The sequence below is a fragment of the Caretta caretta genome, chromosome 5 (genome assembly GCF_965140235.1).
Source record: "Caretta caretta isolate rCarCar2 chromosome 5, rCarCar1.hap1, whole genome shotgun sequence".
NCBI classification, from domain to species: Eukaryota; Metazoa; Chordata; order Testudines; family Cheloniidae; genus Caretta; species Caretta caretta.
This window is the reverse complement of record NC_134210.1, coordinates 90,836,505-90,853,562: the sequence shown is the minus strand read 5'-3', so window position 1 is coordinate 90,853,562 and position 17,058 is coordinate 90,836,505. Positions and strand designations below refer to the sequence as shown.

The following is a 17,058-nucleotide window of genomic DNA, read 5'->3' as shown; positions in this document are numbered from 1 at the left end:
TACCCAAGCTCTGTCCCAGATCAGTTCATAGGAAAATGATGCAAAGGCTGTAAACTTCAGCCTTTGGGTGAGGGTCAAGAAAATGAGCAGTGGCGAAGGAAGAGACGGAAGCTCAGAAAATGGACTTCCACCTGGTTAAGTCTGTAGCAACATGAGTAAACAAATATCCCAGTATGAGGTGACACTGAGTTCATTTGGGCTTGCCTGCAGTGCATAAAACTTCAGAAGAGTCCAAGCGAAAAGGGGCAAAATGCAGCCAGAACTACTATCTAGTCCGCTGTGTTTCTTAAACACATTTAAACAAGGTTCTTGTTTTAAAAACGGGTACTGTGCATACCCTAAACTGGGCCCAAGCTGTATTAACTATTTTTTAATCCTGATGAAGTTTGGCTTGAACTTTATTTTTAAGAATAGATTTAACACTGCTTAGCCCCATTCAGATGGCTAGTCAAACTGTTTTTATATACCAGTTTAGCAAGATGAATGTTTAAATATGATTCTTAAATGCAGCCCTGTGGCTAGTATAGAAAGTTGTGTATACTAGTCTGGGCTGTATTTTTGCCTTTTGCATTTGGACTGTTTTGCTAACCAAGTTTAACCTAGGGGAAAAAATCCAATATGCATTGTAAACATCCCAAATAAAATCTAAGCACCAGCAGAGAAAATGCAGAGAAGTAGCAGAACAGTGAAGTGTCTAGGATTTCATTTTTAGATTGGGAAATAATTTGCCTAAATGAAGTTTGGAATTGTCCTAATCACCCTCCTGAACTAACAATAATGTAATTTGATTCTAGTATTTCTTGGCAAACAATTTTCTGCAGGTCTGACTTCAACGTGCCATTGGCTTGTGGGGAAAGCTATCACTACAATACAAAGGACTAGGAACACTTTTAACAAAAGCTTAAATTCGCTACCAAACATCACAAAAATAAATAGATTGCAGAAGAGGCCTAATTAAAGATTTTTTTTAAACGTTTCCTTGGCCCTTCCTTTATTTTATTTATTTATTTATTTATGTATTCATTCATTCCTTCTAAATTACTATGTGTAAATATTAACAGAGTACTAAGCAGAGTAAATATATATGTATTTTCATTCTATTACTGCTGCTATGGAACCACCGATGTTGTGATATCTGAGCTGTGGTGAGAATTGTTTCAGGGGGGCAAATATCTCCCTTGCAAAAATGGTCAGAGCACTCCTGTCTGAAATTGAAATTGGAAAATCTTGCGCACACACAGGGATACACATTGCACAAGGTAGAACTCTGTGCTTAGAGCACAAAACTTATTTTGTGTTCAAGTCCCATTGTCAGCCCCCCCCACCCCCCCACTTATTTGTTTTAAGAATGAGGTTTTAAAAAATATCTAGCCCTGGATCTAAATTTTAGGACTGAGAGACTATTTTAAGATGTATGGGGGTCTTTAGGACTAGATTTGTGTGACTGAAAACTTAAAGTGCCTAAAGTTGTTGCATCAAATGAACTCATAGGACCAGAAATTCAAACACAACTTGATAATTAGCTTCAGAATGTCATTCTTGTTTATACAGGGAGATTAGGAACTAAAGCAGGAGGGAATCATAAAGACAACAAGTAAAGTCACATGCTTTCATTGTGTGTCTCGGCTTGCACCAGAAAAGGTTGAAAACAGCCAAGAGATGCAATGAAGCAGCTCAGTTTGAGTAAATACAACTCTGGTTTTGGATAATTAGTTATATTTAATCAGTTTTAATCAGACAACTTTTTCCCTGCTCTTGGAGAAAAGTGTAAGTGCAGGGGGATAATTAGAGGTGCTGTTTTAAGCTCTCTGTGCTCCATGTTGCTGCTGTTTGTTTTTTTCTTAGCACCTGGGACCACAGTCATGGACCAGGGTCCCATTCTGCTAGGTGCTATACAAACGCAGAACAAAAAGATAGTTGCGTGCAATAGCCAAGGCACAAATCAGATGTAGTGTGCGATTATGTTGCAGACTTCGTGCCAGTATTCTCTATGACTCTGCTCTTCTGCCAGCCTACGGGTAATGTGCAACCCCATATATGTATGAAAGGAACAAGAGATACAGAATTTATTTGAGGAGACCGCATCAATCAGTGAATAGAACAGGAGTCTAGAAGTCAGGAGACCAGTGTACTACTTTCAATTCTGTCACTAATTTCCTGTGGTCTTTTCTATACAAGAAACGTCAGTATAGTATTTTCACTGACTGTTTCATGCCATTTGTTCCACACTAGCCATGCTGAATCATTTTAACAACATCTGCAGTTTCACCCTGCATCCATCAGTGCTTTGCTGCACCATTTGACCCACAGACCATATCCAAGGGTTCCTGCTCTATTGGCATTGCACTTTGAAAATTTTCAATAGGATATTTCCATGGTGCAAGGGGACTTTGGGAAGGAGGGTCAAAATTAAGCTCTGTACTGGTAGGTGGCTTGCAGCTAAGTTGGTTCCTGCAGAGTGGAGAGTAGAAGCCCTGAACCCACTGTGTGCACATGTGGTATATTTGCATCAAAAGAGGGGGAAGCAATCATTATTTACATGGTAAGTCCCTCCAGTGCAGAGACTTATGTGACCGTAGAAAAGTCCCTTCACCCCTCTGTGGCACAGTTTCCCCATTTGGCAGATGGGGATAGTAACAGGATTTTGGATAAGAGTTCTACTGTGCCACCGTACAGTGGCTCTCCAAAGTCAATGCCTCCAATTGTTTTCTCGACCTGATTTTCATGAAAACTAACTCTTTAAAAAAAACAAAAAACAACCTTGATGCCATTTCACCTGGGTTACTTCTCCATCCAGTAGCTTCTGTTGTTTACCCTTCCTCATGTGCTCTGTTAATTAAGTTAGTGGTTGGGCTTTTATTAACTTAAAAACAATGCCTTCCCACCACCACCCATAATTACTAACCTCATTCGAGGGATTGCTTTCCAGCATGTCAGAGTGCCCTTAATTACTGCTGCTGCCCCAAGAATAACAGGACACAGACAAACAGGATTTTGTTTCTTCCACTGCAGCTGCTTACAACTGCTTGCTAAGTTAAGAGCAAGACTCATGAGTGTTTTGTGTATTTGAAATTGTTTTCTGCCCTCCTGTTTAAATTTTCATAAGCAAAATGTTGGGTTTGTTTTGTTTTTTTTGTTTAAATCCAAACAAAGATTCAAATATTATACCATACCATTCTGACAGCTTTGTCAGAACACTGTAAAACGCTTTAACAATAATCTATAGTTAATTCCGTACTTGGTCTTGATCTGAGCAGGTTTATGGATAACTCAGATCTGTTACCATAAAAATACATAAAAAGAAAAGGAGTACTTGTGGCACCTTAGAGACTAACCAATTGAGCTGTAGCTCACGAAAGCTTATGCTCAAATAAATTGGTTAGTCTCTAAGGTGCCACAAGTACTCCTTTTCTTTTTGCGAATACAGACTAACACGGCTGTTACTCTGAAACCATAAAAATACATGTTAATGCAAGAAAGTCAAGGGATGCAAAGGTTGCTTGAAGAAAACAATTCTCTTTAGCATAAGGAAACAGCACTTAATATTTTTAATTTCAAACGTTTCAGCATCGTGTTAATTTTCTTATTCCAAATCCATGAATTTCTGGGGCAGCGCAGCTGTTTACCATGATGTTTTCACCAACAGAGTTTCTCCACTTTCCTAACGTTACCACCATATGTATTATGCTAATGTGAATGTGTTATAGTCATAAATATTGCAGTATTTGAAAGTGATTATATATCAGAGGTAAATCAAAAGGGCAAGATGCACATATGTTTAACTCCAAGTATATGAGTAGTCCCAGGATCAGAGTAGTCCCCGTGACTAAGAAATTTAGCCTTTTATGTTACTTCTTTTTTTTTAAATTTAAAATAAAATCCCTATTCCCTTCAATGACACACCTCTCTCCTAGCAAACCCTAAAACAGTGGTTCTCAACCTTTCCTGACTACTGTCTCTCTTTCAGAAGTCTGAAGCCCAAGCCCTGAAACCTGGGGCTGAAGCATGTACCTTAGCCCTGCTTGCCACACACCAAGGATGGCCCTGCACTTGTGATCTCCTCTACAGCCCTCCTGTGTACCCCCTGGGGTTGCAATTCCCAGGCTGAGAAACATGTACCTGGTTGAGAACCACTGCCTAAAACACCACAACCCACCATGAGGCTAGGTTTCCTATGTGTGCCTGCAATGCAAGCATTCCATTACATCATTTGTCAGCTGGTCTCACATCTCCTGAGCAGAAAAGGTATTCAGATGTAAAAGAAGCAAGCTCTACCTTCCGGCCTATTAGATAAATTGGAATGTGGTCCCTTTTATCTCTCACTCAGGGGAGTGGAAAGATGAATGATGAGTCTTCGGAGATCACAAGGCTATTCTAACAACAGTGAGAAGTGGATAATATTACTGACTTATCAGCTATGACGATGTCTCTGTAGCCAATGCTTAGAACCATATCTGATTTTTCAAATGCAGATGCTGCTTTAATTCTCCAACCCAATAAGGATGCAGCTAATTTAATTATTGGTGCCCCATCTGAAAATCAATTCCAGAAGCTAATTAGTTCTGTTACCAGGAAGGGTACCCAAATAAAGAAACTTACCAGTGGGTGCTGCTAGCAATTGCAAAAGTTAAAGGGACACTATCAACTTTAAAAAAAATTGTTTTTCCAATTTGCTATTAATGAGACAGTTTTCCTGGTTTTTGTGGGGTCTTTCATATGGCAATAAGGGAGAGGAAAATCAACTATTGTAGTTGTTTAAAAATTAAGAACATGTTATCTGAAACTACCTTTAACTCTTCTGAAATTTGGCTTTTTAAAATTTCAAGTTGACAGTGCAAATATGTTTCCAGTCTGTTAACTCCTCTCTTTTCATATGTTTGTAACTTTCTCAAACATTCACCTTTTGGGGATGAAATTTTCCATGCTAGCTTTCGCCCTAGAGAAAATTAAGCAAAATTCTTTCAAACACTTTTGTGTTGTGTGCCAAAAATTTACTTTTACCCACTGAAAATCAAAATAAAACATGACCACTTTTTTCCTACACAAAAAACTTAAATTGTTTGACATTTTAAACTTAATGTGTAAGGTGCCCTTTAAAAAGGAGTGTATGCTTTGCTTAGTTTGAACAAATTTGAATGAATAGTAGTTTCCAGTGATTGGAAAAACCACTTCTCAGCTTTTTCAGTAGTATCTAATGAGGTCTAGACTACAAATAAACTTTCACTGAAATAATGAAACCAATTAGTCATTTTATTTATGTTTGGGTGTACACACTCTTGTTTCAGAATAAAATTTGCTAATGTTGATTTAGAAGAGAGTTTGTACATGTCATAAGTAAAAATATGTCAAGTTTAAAAAAACAGTGTCCAACAGAGGTTTGCACCTGCCTAACTAAATTGCTTTAAAAACACACCTTTAATTAAAACTGTGCAGCTTTGTTTGTAATCCAGACCTAAGGTTCTGAATTTAGCCACTGTCTTATGATAAAATAAGTTTTAACCCACAGACTTGCACTGAAATAAATAAATTGGTTTTAATACACTCCTTTTGTGAGTTCAGTGCAAGTTTCTGAGTAGACTAGTTCACACTTGTAGTCTAATGGAAACCTTTAGCATTGTTTGCCCAAATATTTTGGGGAAGTCTTGTGGTAGAGCAATGGCAGGATATTTCCCTTCCAAAAAATGCCGGTGTAGATGCTACTGCTAACATCTTAATGTGCTTTATGTCCGATCAAGACCCAACAGCTCTAGAGACTGCTGCAGGGATAATTCATATAAAGAGGATTGTGAATGTGTTAATGAAACAAATAGTTAAATCCTCCCTTAAGTACTGCCTTATCAGGGAAAAAGGAGAATCACATATGATCTCTGCAATTTTTGCTGCATTGTGCAACATAATACCAACCTTAGGCTTTCATTAAAAAATATATATATATATTCTCAAGATCAATGGAAGATTGATCCAAAGCTTTGCCTGTATTGATGTTTATATGGGAAAAATGTGCACCTTTTCTTACCCCTCTTTTAGGGCTAGAAGATACCCTCCCACCCAGAGGTTGCATGTGCGTAAGTACTTTTGGCAATCTGAAATCTCCCACCGTTTCTGTAGTGCAGCTTCTCCATCAGTAATGGCAACTCTATTAGGCTGGAATTTTTACCACCATATTCAGGGTTAGAATACACTGCACAATATGGTAAAAATGTGTCCTTCTACAGAAGATACCACTATTGCTATCATTAGGGGAGGAGTTGCACTATGGGGGGACAAAAACTTCAGTGTTGTTGCAGCCAAAAAGTCAAAAACAGTAATGTTAGCCTATGACTAGCTAGGGTTAGGAAATCTAGTGAAGGAAACTTCCAGCTATATAATGGGACAAACCAAAGCATGTCCTCTCCACCCTATTTGTCTTGTGTGGTGTGAACTGCAAAACTTAATAGGAACTATCGTATCCAATGGGACTACTCACCAGCTGGGTTGATCTGATCAGGGATAATTAATTGGACTGGTTCTCATTTTAAAAGATTGTCAGTGCCACCCAGATCAATTAATGGAAACTTTTTTGTAGTTTATAATAAAAATCCTAAACCATACTCATACGTAAGAGTTTGCAGGATTGAGGGTGCTAAATTTACAATCTTTTATTCTTAATTACAGGGGTTTTAATACTCCATTAACTATTGGGACAGCTACTAATTGCTAAATATTTGTATTTTTCTAAGCAGTTCTATGTTTCACAGTAGAAAACCTATTTATTTTATTTTAGAGAGACAAGGTAGGTGAGGTAATATCTTGTATTGGACCGGCTTCCATTGGTGAAAGAGACAAGCTTTATAGCTCTTCTTATTTTAGGAAATTTGTATACATATGTGACACTTCATTTTGGTACCTACTCAATCTTATATGATATGGAGTTTCTTGGGGTCCTAATAACCTAAACAAGTCAATGTCATAACTTTTTTATGTTTACTGTCCAATTGTTGTTCTATAATACATTATTAAAAGTGAATCAGTCTTCATGTTTGCTTAATATATGCTTTTATTTGTATGATTTCAAAGCATTTTTTTAAACGATATATTTAGGAAACTTCTAAACATTGTTTTCATTTTGTGTCAATGTATTTCATTGTTGTATCATTACCCTGCAATATTTATAGGACAGAGTCTGGCTTTATGTATGTATGTAGCGTCAATGGCAAATGGTACCAGAAATAATGCTCTGGGAGTTCAATACTGATGCTGTAGAAGGAGCTGTCAATGAGAAACCAATAACGCCCTCCCTCCCCCCCCCAAATTCACCCAATACTATAGCATGGCAAGATCAGATTCTAATTACTGTAACAGTCAGTTTGTCTACTAAAACATGAGGCCCTAACCCTAGTTACTGTAAGAACAAGTGCCGTTCTTCATGTACTTTTTCAGTCCTTTTAACAAATTTAAAACGTTTATTAAAGCAAATGTTAAATTATATATTACACAGGTTAAGAAAAGTGTCTGTACATCTAGGTGTAGTGTTTAGATTATCCACAAATATGTCTGCTTTAAAAGTAATCAGATACATATAGTACATAATCAGCAATAACCCAACTTTAGGTGAATAAATTTAACAATAGTTTAGATATTTTCATCCAAGTATTTGGGATGAAAATTTGTACAGAGAGTTGATTATGGAATGTATATATATCAATGAGTGAATATTGTTCCTTAGTAAGTGAGCATTGAGGCTTGGTTGTCCCTTAGTAGATATAATCCTATTACTAAGCAATTTTTTCTAGTGGTTATGGGGACAATCTAAAGGAATTTTTTCCCTTACAAATTGCTGTTTAATTTCTTTTGCTACTCCCCTCAGCGTGTTTGAAAAGCTTACACCTAATTTGTATCTTAGGTGAGTGTAGGGTTATGTTCTTTCCAGCAAGATCGCACTGGGCACGCGTGCCACAGCGCACCACGGGACTGGGAGTCCTGAACCTTGCGGGGGCCGCCCCAGCCCTGCCCAGACCCTGTCGCAACCAATCGGAGCGCCGGGGCGGGCACAGCTGGGCAGACTATAACAGGGGCCCGGGCGCTGGGACCAGCAGGCTGGGAGAACTTGGCAGGGTCCCTCCGGTGAGTCCCGCCGCCGCTCGCTTTGCAGCCAGCTGGGAGGCTCTAACGCCCCGTTAGCCCTGCTGGGGCTGCGTGTCCGGTGTCGGGGGAGTCCTCAGCCTCCTGCGGGGACCATCCCAGCCTCCTGCGTGCGGAGGCAGCAGAGGCGCTGGGTGGTTTGCGCGCTGCGGCTTGGTACCCGGCGCTGGCGGGGCGGGAGATAGTTTGAGCCGGTTGTGGGGAGAGAGGAGCTGCCTGCCCCTGTCTGATGGGCCAAGGAGAGCGAGCGGGACTTACCTGTCATATTCCGCCTGGGGCTCGGGAGCGAGCTAACCTGGGGATCCCCCGGCCCCCTCCGTGCTGTGGGTGTCGGGGGGGGCGGGTCTAGGGGTGTCTGGGCCCCCTGTGCTGTGTCGGGGAGCGGGGGGGCGGGTCTAGGGGTGTCTGGGCCCCCTGTGCTGTGTCGGGGAGCGGGGGGGCGGGTCTAGGGGTGTCTGGGCCCCCTGTGCTGTGTCGGGGAGGGGGGGCGGGTCTAGGGGTGTCTGGGCCCCCTGTGCTGTGTCGGGGAGGGGGGGGCGGGTCTAGGGGTGTCTGGGCCCCCTATGCTGTGTCGGGGAGGGGGGGGCGGGTCTAGGGGTGTCTGGGCCCCCTGTGCTGTGGGTGTCGGGGGGGGCGGGTCTAGGGGTGTCTGGGCCCCCTATGCTGTGTCGGGGAGGGGGGGCGGGTCTAGGGGTGTCTGGGCCCCCTGTGCTGAGAGTGACGGCGGGCACTGGCTAGCTGTCGTGTTCGGCTCATGCCCATCGCAAGGCCCGTATCTTGGCTCGGTAACACCCAGCAGTGACTGTAATTGGGACTTGCTCTTCCCGGCACTGCCTAGCTTATTCCTCCTCCAGCACCGCAGGCCGCCTAGGAGCCAGGCGCTGTGATTTCTGCTCCCCTCCTGCTCCCTGCGCTTTCCCTGGAAGCCGCTGTGGGCTCTGGCAGGGCTTGTTTGGCTGAACCCGGAGCACGATGCAGCTCTGCAGCTGCGGACCTGGGGCTCCCTATTGCCCTCTCCCCGACGGGCCCCAGCGGCGCCGACCCGGGCTTGTTTACACAGCAGTGGCCTTCCCGAGCAGAATCCTTCCCTCCCCTGCCTTGGGTTTGCGACTGGTCTCCCAGGTCAGCAGTCATGTGAGTGGTCTCACGTGATGGATCAGTGGGGCTGCCCTTCCCAGCTGCTAGGGCGGGTGCCTCCTGCAAATCGCCCTCTCCCCAGGAGGAGATCCGTTTACAAGAGAGTCTGGCCCCTGCGGTGCCTCTAGGCGAGTAAGAGGCAGGGGAGATGGGCGCATGGAGGTAGCCCTTAGGAAGGGACCCTCACCCTTGCCTCTGGTCGCATCCCATAGTCTTATGATTTTGTAACTCGTTTCTGTGAGGAGAGCGGAAATGATTCCAGGAAAAGATGAGTCAACTGTGCAGACAGGCTTCCCAGAGGCAGAAGCTTTCTATTTACTTACCGAAAATGTTCCTTTTTTCCCCCTATCCTCCAGTACCAGACAAAGCTCCCTATAACGAGCACAGTCATGCACTTAAAAGAACTAGTGTGGAAACCATAATGGGGAAAACCAAATTACAATGTGGTGTGAATCCTTTTCTCTTGCAGATAAAGGATGGGCATCCTACTGAAATGCAGTGATTGTCTGTTAACACCCTATTGATTGGATTTGCGTGAAAATTAGAAAAGGGGGAGAGAGACAAAGAGGGAAGGGCAGAAGTAATTGAAAGGGCTGTGAAGTGGGCCTGTGATTTAATAAAAAGAAAAGAAGTACTTGTGGCACCTTAGAGACTAACCAATTTATTTGAGCATGAGCTTTCGTGAGCTACAGCTCACTTCATCGGACGCATACCGTGGAAACTGGCAGTTTCCAGTTTCCACGGTATGCGTGTTTCCTGGCACATACCAGGAAACTGGCAGTTTCCACGGTATGCATCCGTTGAAGTGAGCTGTAGCTCACGAAAGCTCATGCTCAAATAAATTGGTTAGTCTCTAAGGTGCCACAAGTACTCCTTTTCTTTTTGCGAATACAGACTAACACGGCTGTTACTCTGAAACCTGTGATTTAATAGAATTTCTATGGTGTGAAAATGTCCTGCAGCATCTCCCAGGATTGGTGGACCAAGTCTAGGCACCCCTCCATGAAAAGAGAGTTCATACATCTCTAGTGCCCCATTATAAGGCGAGAAACCAGTTTTTTCACATGGCATGAGTTAAGGAAGAAGTGGTTCTCTCCTCTTACATAACTGGCTCATAGAGGAGACATAACTGGTAATGACAGGTTTCAGAGTAGCAGCCGTGTTAGTCTGTATTCACAAAAAGAAAAGGAGTACTTGTGGCACCTTAGAGACTAACAAATTTATTTGAGCATAACCTTTCATGAACTACATGCATCCGATGAAGTAATTTATTATGCTCAAATAAATTTGTTAGTCTCTAAGGTGCCACAAGTACTCCTTTTCTTATAACTGGTAATGGCTTCAGCTTTGTGATACACACTCGAAATACGTCATTTTGAACTATTTTTTTTCCGTTATTTGTCTCTGTATGTTACTAAGCAATCTTTCTACATAGAAACTTCTGATAAACAGAATCTTACATGTGAGAAATGGCTTAACTGATCTTGTTAACTTTTGGTAGACTTTCCAACATGAATATATATCTGGTCATATTTTCCCTGTGTTTGGGAATATCATTTGCTGCTCCAAGAATAGATCCTGTTTTGGATAACCACTGGAACCTGTGGAAGTCATGGCACACTAAGACCTACCATGAGGTGAGTATTTTGCAGAGGCAGACCCCACAGTATGGACATTTGCTTAGTACAGGAAATGGTAGGAACAGTAAAATGTAACCTAAAGGCTAGCACTTGGAACTGAGTGACTATTCCAAGCTCTGCTATTAACTCTCTAACCTTGGGAAAGTTACTCTATTTTCCCTGTCTGCAAAATGGATGTGTTTACTTATCTGAGGGTACTACTTCTACACTAGAATAAAAGATCCATGACAGGGCTGTGATTGGCCCAGGCCAGCTAACTCAGGCTTATGGTGCTAAAGATTGCAGTGTAGACATTCAGGCTGGGGCTGAACTCTTGCAAGGAGAATGGAAAGTGCTTAATTTGTAATGAAAGAGAGAGGGGCTGGGGCTGAAGCAATTATTTTTACATTCATAATGGATGCAGCAAGCCCAGAGGTGCTGGGGCTCAGCCCTGGCACAAATTAAGCACTGAGAGTGGGTCTCAAAGTCCAGGTTCCTGAATGTGTACACATTCCAAGCCTGAATGTGTACACTACAATTTTTCGCCCTGCAGCCCCAGCCTCTGAAACTCATTACTGTGTTTTTTTTATTTCAGTGTGGACATACCCTAACAGGAGTTAATGTTAAGAACTTTGCCATCCTTGTATGAAAGACAGCACAATAAGTAAAAGAAAAACATGTAAGCTATGTCTACACTTGTACTTTTGTCGGTATAACTTAGGTCGCTCAGAGGGCTGGTTTTTTCACACCCCTGAGCGATATAAGTTACACCAACAGAAGGGCCGGTGCGGACAGCACTGTTGGTGGGAGACTCTCTCCCGCTGACATAGCTACCGCCACTCATTGGAGGTGGTTTAAATTATGTCAAAGGGAGAGCTCTCCTGTTGGCATAGAGCAGCTATATGAGTGATCTTACAGTGGCACAGCTGCATTGGTACAGCTGTGCTGCTGTAAGCTTGCTAGTGTAGACATAGCCTTAGTTATTTGGACTATTGCAAGCAGTCTTCACCTTCCAGATTGCTTTGGACAAGAAAAAACCTAAAAATTGGTGTATTACTGTTTTCATTTGTTCTTTTACTCACGGAGAGAGGCCAAATTCCATTATCCAAATCACCTGTTCTCTGCCCTTTAGCGGGAAGAAGGCTGGAGGAGAATGGTATGGGAGAAGAACTTGAAAATGATTGAACTACATAATCTGGATCACACAATGGGAAAACATAGCTACAGAATGGGAATGAATCAATTCGGTGACATGGTATGTATAAGGAAAGCCATAAAACTTGTTTTGTTAGTAGTGATGTATAAGAGGACGAGCACTTTTTTTTTTCTTCCTTCAGACTACTGAAGAGTTTAAGCAGTTGATGAATGGGTTCCAATATAAAAAATCAGAAAGGAAGTACAGAGGATCACAGTTCCTTGAACCCAACTTCTTGGAGGCACCAAAATCTGTAGACTGGAGGGAAAAGGGATATGTAACTCCAGTTAAAGACCAGGTATGTTGTCTTGTGTGTAACAACAAATAGGATGTGCATGTCTGTATGTTATGAACACTGGAAGGATTTTGGTATTTTCACAAAGGTTGAAGTCCCTAATGAGCATGAATGAAGTGGGACTTGAATAATGGTATACTCATACATTTAGGCTGCTGTGGTAACATGGACTACTACATTGCCTGTGCTAATGAGTAATTTTTCCTTTTCAACTTCAGGGTCAGTGTGGATCTTGTTGGGCATTTAGCACAACTGGTGCTCTTGAAGGGCAGCACTTCAGAAAAACTGGCAAGCTTGTCTCACTGAGTGAACAAAACCTTGTAGACTGCTCTCGCCCTGAAGGAAATCAAGGATGCAATGGTGGTCTCATGGATCAAGCTTTCCAGTATGTACAGGACAATGGAGGAATTGATTCAGAGGAATCCTACCCATACATTGCCAAGGTAAATGTAACTAGCTCCAGGCTAATCTGTTTTATCTGTACAGTGTGTCTTAAGTATAGAAACACAAGGTAAATGTACAGGTTGAAATTTGGGGAAGGAAATATATTGACAGCTTTCAGAACAGATCTGTTCTTCCCTTCATAGTTGTCCCCCAAGCAAACTAGAACAGCTGCCCACCAGTTCCAAAATCAGTCAAAAGTATGAGAAAAGTGACCTCAAAGATTTGGGCAAAAACCAGAGGCTCATCAGACCAGTTTTAAGAAGTGAATAGCAAAGCAAAGGGCTTCCACTGATAATGCTCTGCTATCATGCCCCATACACTAATATAGCCAGAGATGTTAACTCCAGTTAATCTCAGATGCCACAACAATATGCATGACAGAAGCAGTCTGTCACGTAACCATGACCCAAACAAGGTCGCTTTTATACAGATCAGAGCTGACTCTTCTGGGTGAAGTTCAGTTTCAGAAGACCTGATGCAGTACATCTCCTTGCAGTTAATACTGGTGAAGGGGCAATATCTGCATTCCAAGTTGTCTGCAGCAGTAGTCCCATGTAGAGAGCACTATAGTAATCCATCCTAGAAGTCAAAGGCATTCACAGATGACTGGCAAACTTCAGAAATAGCTGTAAATTGCCTAGCCAATTGTAGATGTTAGGTGCATAGCTTGTGAGCACTACATAGAAAGAAAAATAGGAGCAAGGAGTCTTCTTGCCGCCAACACAACCTGGGATTCCGGAATATTGGATCAGACATGTGCAGGTCACATTGGGTTTTTAATTTAGGAAGAAGATTTTATGCTTGCAGCTTCACTTTAATTGTAAACTCCTTTGCTTGTTAAACATGTTGTCTCCAATTTTTGGTCTCATTGACACAGCAGAAAATGAACAAACCACGTGACCCTTTTTCTATTAGATTAAAACTTTTTCCACGTCTCCTCCTTAATTCCTAATTTGTCAAATGTGTCTCTGAAAGCACTTGCTCCTTCAAAAGAGTTATCTCTAATGTGTTTTGTGAAGTTCTTGCACACCTGCTTTATTTACAAAATAAGTAAAGAAAACTTTACAAAAAAAAAAGTTCAGGGACCTGCGTTCCTTATTGTGCATTGGGTGATCATGATGTTGCAAACCAAATGTTGACTTGGGTCTTGCCATGTAAGTAATGCAGGAACACACATCAGCTGTTTCGTTTCAAAGGACTTGACTTTTTCATACTGGCTATTCATTTCATAAGGTAAAGTTTTGTGCCCACAATTCATCATGCTTATCCTGGCAGTTCATGCTTTATTCTGACAGTTATTGTAGGCACAAAAATGGATATCCTGTTGAAGAGTAGGTTCAAACTATAGTTGCAAAATGTGTAAGTCTACAAGTATGATATGTTAACTGCTTGAGAAAATTGGAGGAAATCTAATGATCCTGTTGTCAAATCAATTTTGACAGCCCACACTCTGGCTACTTATAAATTAGCTGAGTGGATTTTTCATGGTGTTTCTCTGAATGAATCTTGGTTAAAAGATCTACATGAGACAACTGGGTCTCTCTTTCAGTCTCTTATTCTGACCTACTTAAGACTACATTGCTCAGTTCTTTTTGTTAAAGAAATGCACCAGGATTGGTTGTCAGACAGTTTCAAAATACCGAGCTAGACAAACTAAGCACAGAGTAGCTGGCAACACTTGCTAATGTAAACTAGAGAACTGTGTAGTAACTCCAATTTCCTTTTTTGTCAAGGATGATGAAGACTGTATGTATAAGGCAGAGTACAATGCTGCTAATGATACTGGCTTTGTAGACATCCCACAAGGACGTGAAAAAGCACTCATGAAAGCAGTGGCATCTGTGGGTCCGGTCTCTGTGGCTATTGATGCAGGCCATTCATCATTCCAGTTTTATCAATCAGGTAGTGATTTGCTCGCAGTTTATAAGATGACTTCATGTACTGTATCTAATGTTGCAGTACCAATGCAAAAAAAAAAATCTGATGTTGCAGTCTGTACTTTAATTACTGATGCAAAAAAGTTTGATCTGGAATTCAGGCGATCTGGGGTCAGTCTCCAACTCTGATACAGATTTCCTTTGTGATCTTGGACAAGTAATGTAACCTGTCCTTAGGTTTCCTCTTCAATGAAATGGGGAATAATGCTGAAATACCTTGCAGAAGAGATGTTTGGCTGATTGACTGATTGTAAAACACACCATTGAGATCTAAAGACAGAAGATGTTCTAGAAATGCCTTTTTTAAAATCTTGGAGTCCTTACTTGAACTTGTATTTTCTAGGTGTCTATTATGAGCCAGAGTGTAGCAGTGAGGACCTGGATCATGGCGTTCTGGTTGTAGGCTATGGCTTTGAGGGAGCAGATGAAGATGGGAAGAAGTACTGGATTGTTAAGAACAGGTGCAAAACTTCTGGGTTTTTTCTTTCTATACAACACTCTTCAATCTCAGTCCATGGTTTTATAAAGTTGAGCGTGCAAATGGTTTGATTACATGTTAAAATGAATTAGTGTGGAAAGGTGCTATGATGCAGGGTAGGAGAAGTCCTGCAAATTTGACACAACTCCACAACCACCTTTATAAAACAAATGCCTCAGTTCTTACATAGGGGAAAGAAGTTATACTTTTTGGGTTCTTAATAAACTTGGCTTTAAGCAGCAAATTCATTCTAATGCATTTTGGACTGTTTAGATCATGACCTAAACTGGAATTGAAAACTAGCACAAAATTGGGATACCCTTAAGTGTGGAGGAGATGCACTCGGGTTTCATATTTTGTGCAGATGGAAAAAGGAGTGAGGACTGGCCTCTTGTGCTAGGATAGGAGGCAAAAATCTGACATGTGACAGACAGTGAGAGCCATGAAATCTTGGGTGGCTGGTCTTCTGCTTCCTCCAAGAGAGTACCCTCCCTATGGTTGTCTGCAGTCTTTTGGTGTACAGGCGAGTCTCCTCTTACGCTGGGGTTACGTTCCGCGGTCAGCGCGTAAAGCAAAACTTGCGTATAGTCAAAATTATATCGAGTGTAATGGTGGGCGGAATCGCCCGCACTACAGGTACAGTTTTAAAATTGTTGTTTTTTCCTTTTCTTTTCTTTTTTTGGCGGGGGGGGGGTTGGTTTTGCTGACGGTGCAAAGCTGAATTCATGCATGTAAGGTGAGACTCGCCTGTATTGCTTTCTGGGAGGTCAGTTAGTGAAGTCAGTTATGTACTCCACCACAGAATCGGAAGTGTCGCCTTGCTAGTTCCATCCTCGGGCACCCATATCCGCTCCGGCCACACTGCTACTGGAAAGAGAGTCAAAGGGTTGCATTACGAGGTTCTGTGCTGTACTCTGGGTATCCTTGGCATACCATGCATCTTACCAATGGAGAGAGAGCATTTGTTACTTGGGCTTTTTCACAAAGCTGAAAGGTGGAAATTGCCATTCTAATCCATGGGACAAATGTAGATCTCAGGGCTACATTCTCTTGCCTTACTGTTAAGGCTAACCATAATTTTTTCTTTCGTTTTCCAGCTGGGGTGAGAAGTGGGGTGACAAAGGATATATCTACATGGCTAAAGACAGGAGGAACCACTGTGGAATAGCTACAGCAGCTAGCTATCCACTAGTATAACTTACTGAGGGGGACTAAGTGTTTCACTACAAGAGTGGTTTTAAACTGATTGACAAACCCATGTTAATACATGTGGTAGGATTTGTATCTTCCAAGATCCAACTTGCAAGTTTTATATGTTGGTGACAAGCCACTTGTTTAAATTAATGTAAATGTTAATATGTAAACAAGCTTGTAATATTGCTGGTTTGCAGACTGCTTAATTGATTGGATTCTTTTTTGAATTTTCCTTTTTTAACTGTAATGTGCACAAAGATTTACTTTTTAAATAAACACGCCAATTCCAACGTGTAAAGGTGACTTTGCTTTCCTTTATGTATATAAATTGATGATCATCTTAACCAAACCATGTACCCATCACTTTCACCATCCACTAAAATGTAGCTGAGTTTGGGAATTATTGCACCCAGCAATTATTCAAATGGAGTATAGTATAGTACACAACTGGACAGGAATATAATTGAAAAATACTGTATCCATTTGAAGTAAAGCTGATGTAGTGGAAGTGACCAAAACTTGGTATTTCATGTGGGACTCTGAATTTCTGTTTGAGAGTCAAGCAGGAGTTTTCATTACACTCTTTGAACAATTAATATGGCATATCAGTCATATGATCCAAGAGGAACAAATAATTA

General features: G+C 41.5%; 1 protein-coding gene across 1 annotated transcript; it reads left to right on the top strand.

Moving 5' to 3' along the window:
• The first annotated feature begins 7,977 nt into the window (after window positions 1–7,977).
• CTSL (cathepsin L) lies at window positions 7,978–16,718 on the top strand. Its single transcript, XM_048850885.2, has 8 exons — window positions 7,978–8,103; window positions 10,760–10,895; window positions 12,010–12,132; window positions 12,215–12,370; window positions 12,586–12,810; window positions 14,545–14,713; window positions 15,092–15,209; window positions 16,324–16,718. The coding sequence occupies exons 2-8, from the start codon at window positions 10,770–10,772 to the stop codon at window positions 16,421–16,423; spliced, it is 1,017 nt and encodes a 338-aa protein (XP_048706842.1). The 5' UTR covers window positions 7,978–8,103; window positions 10,760–10,769; the 3' UTR covers window positions 16,424–16,718.
• Window positions 16,719–17,058: the final 340 nt, after the last annotated feature.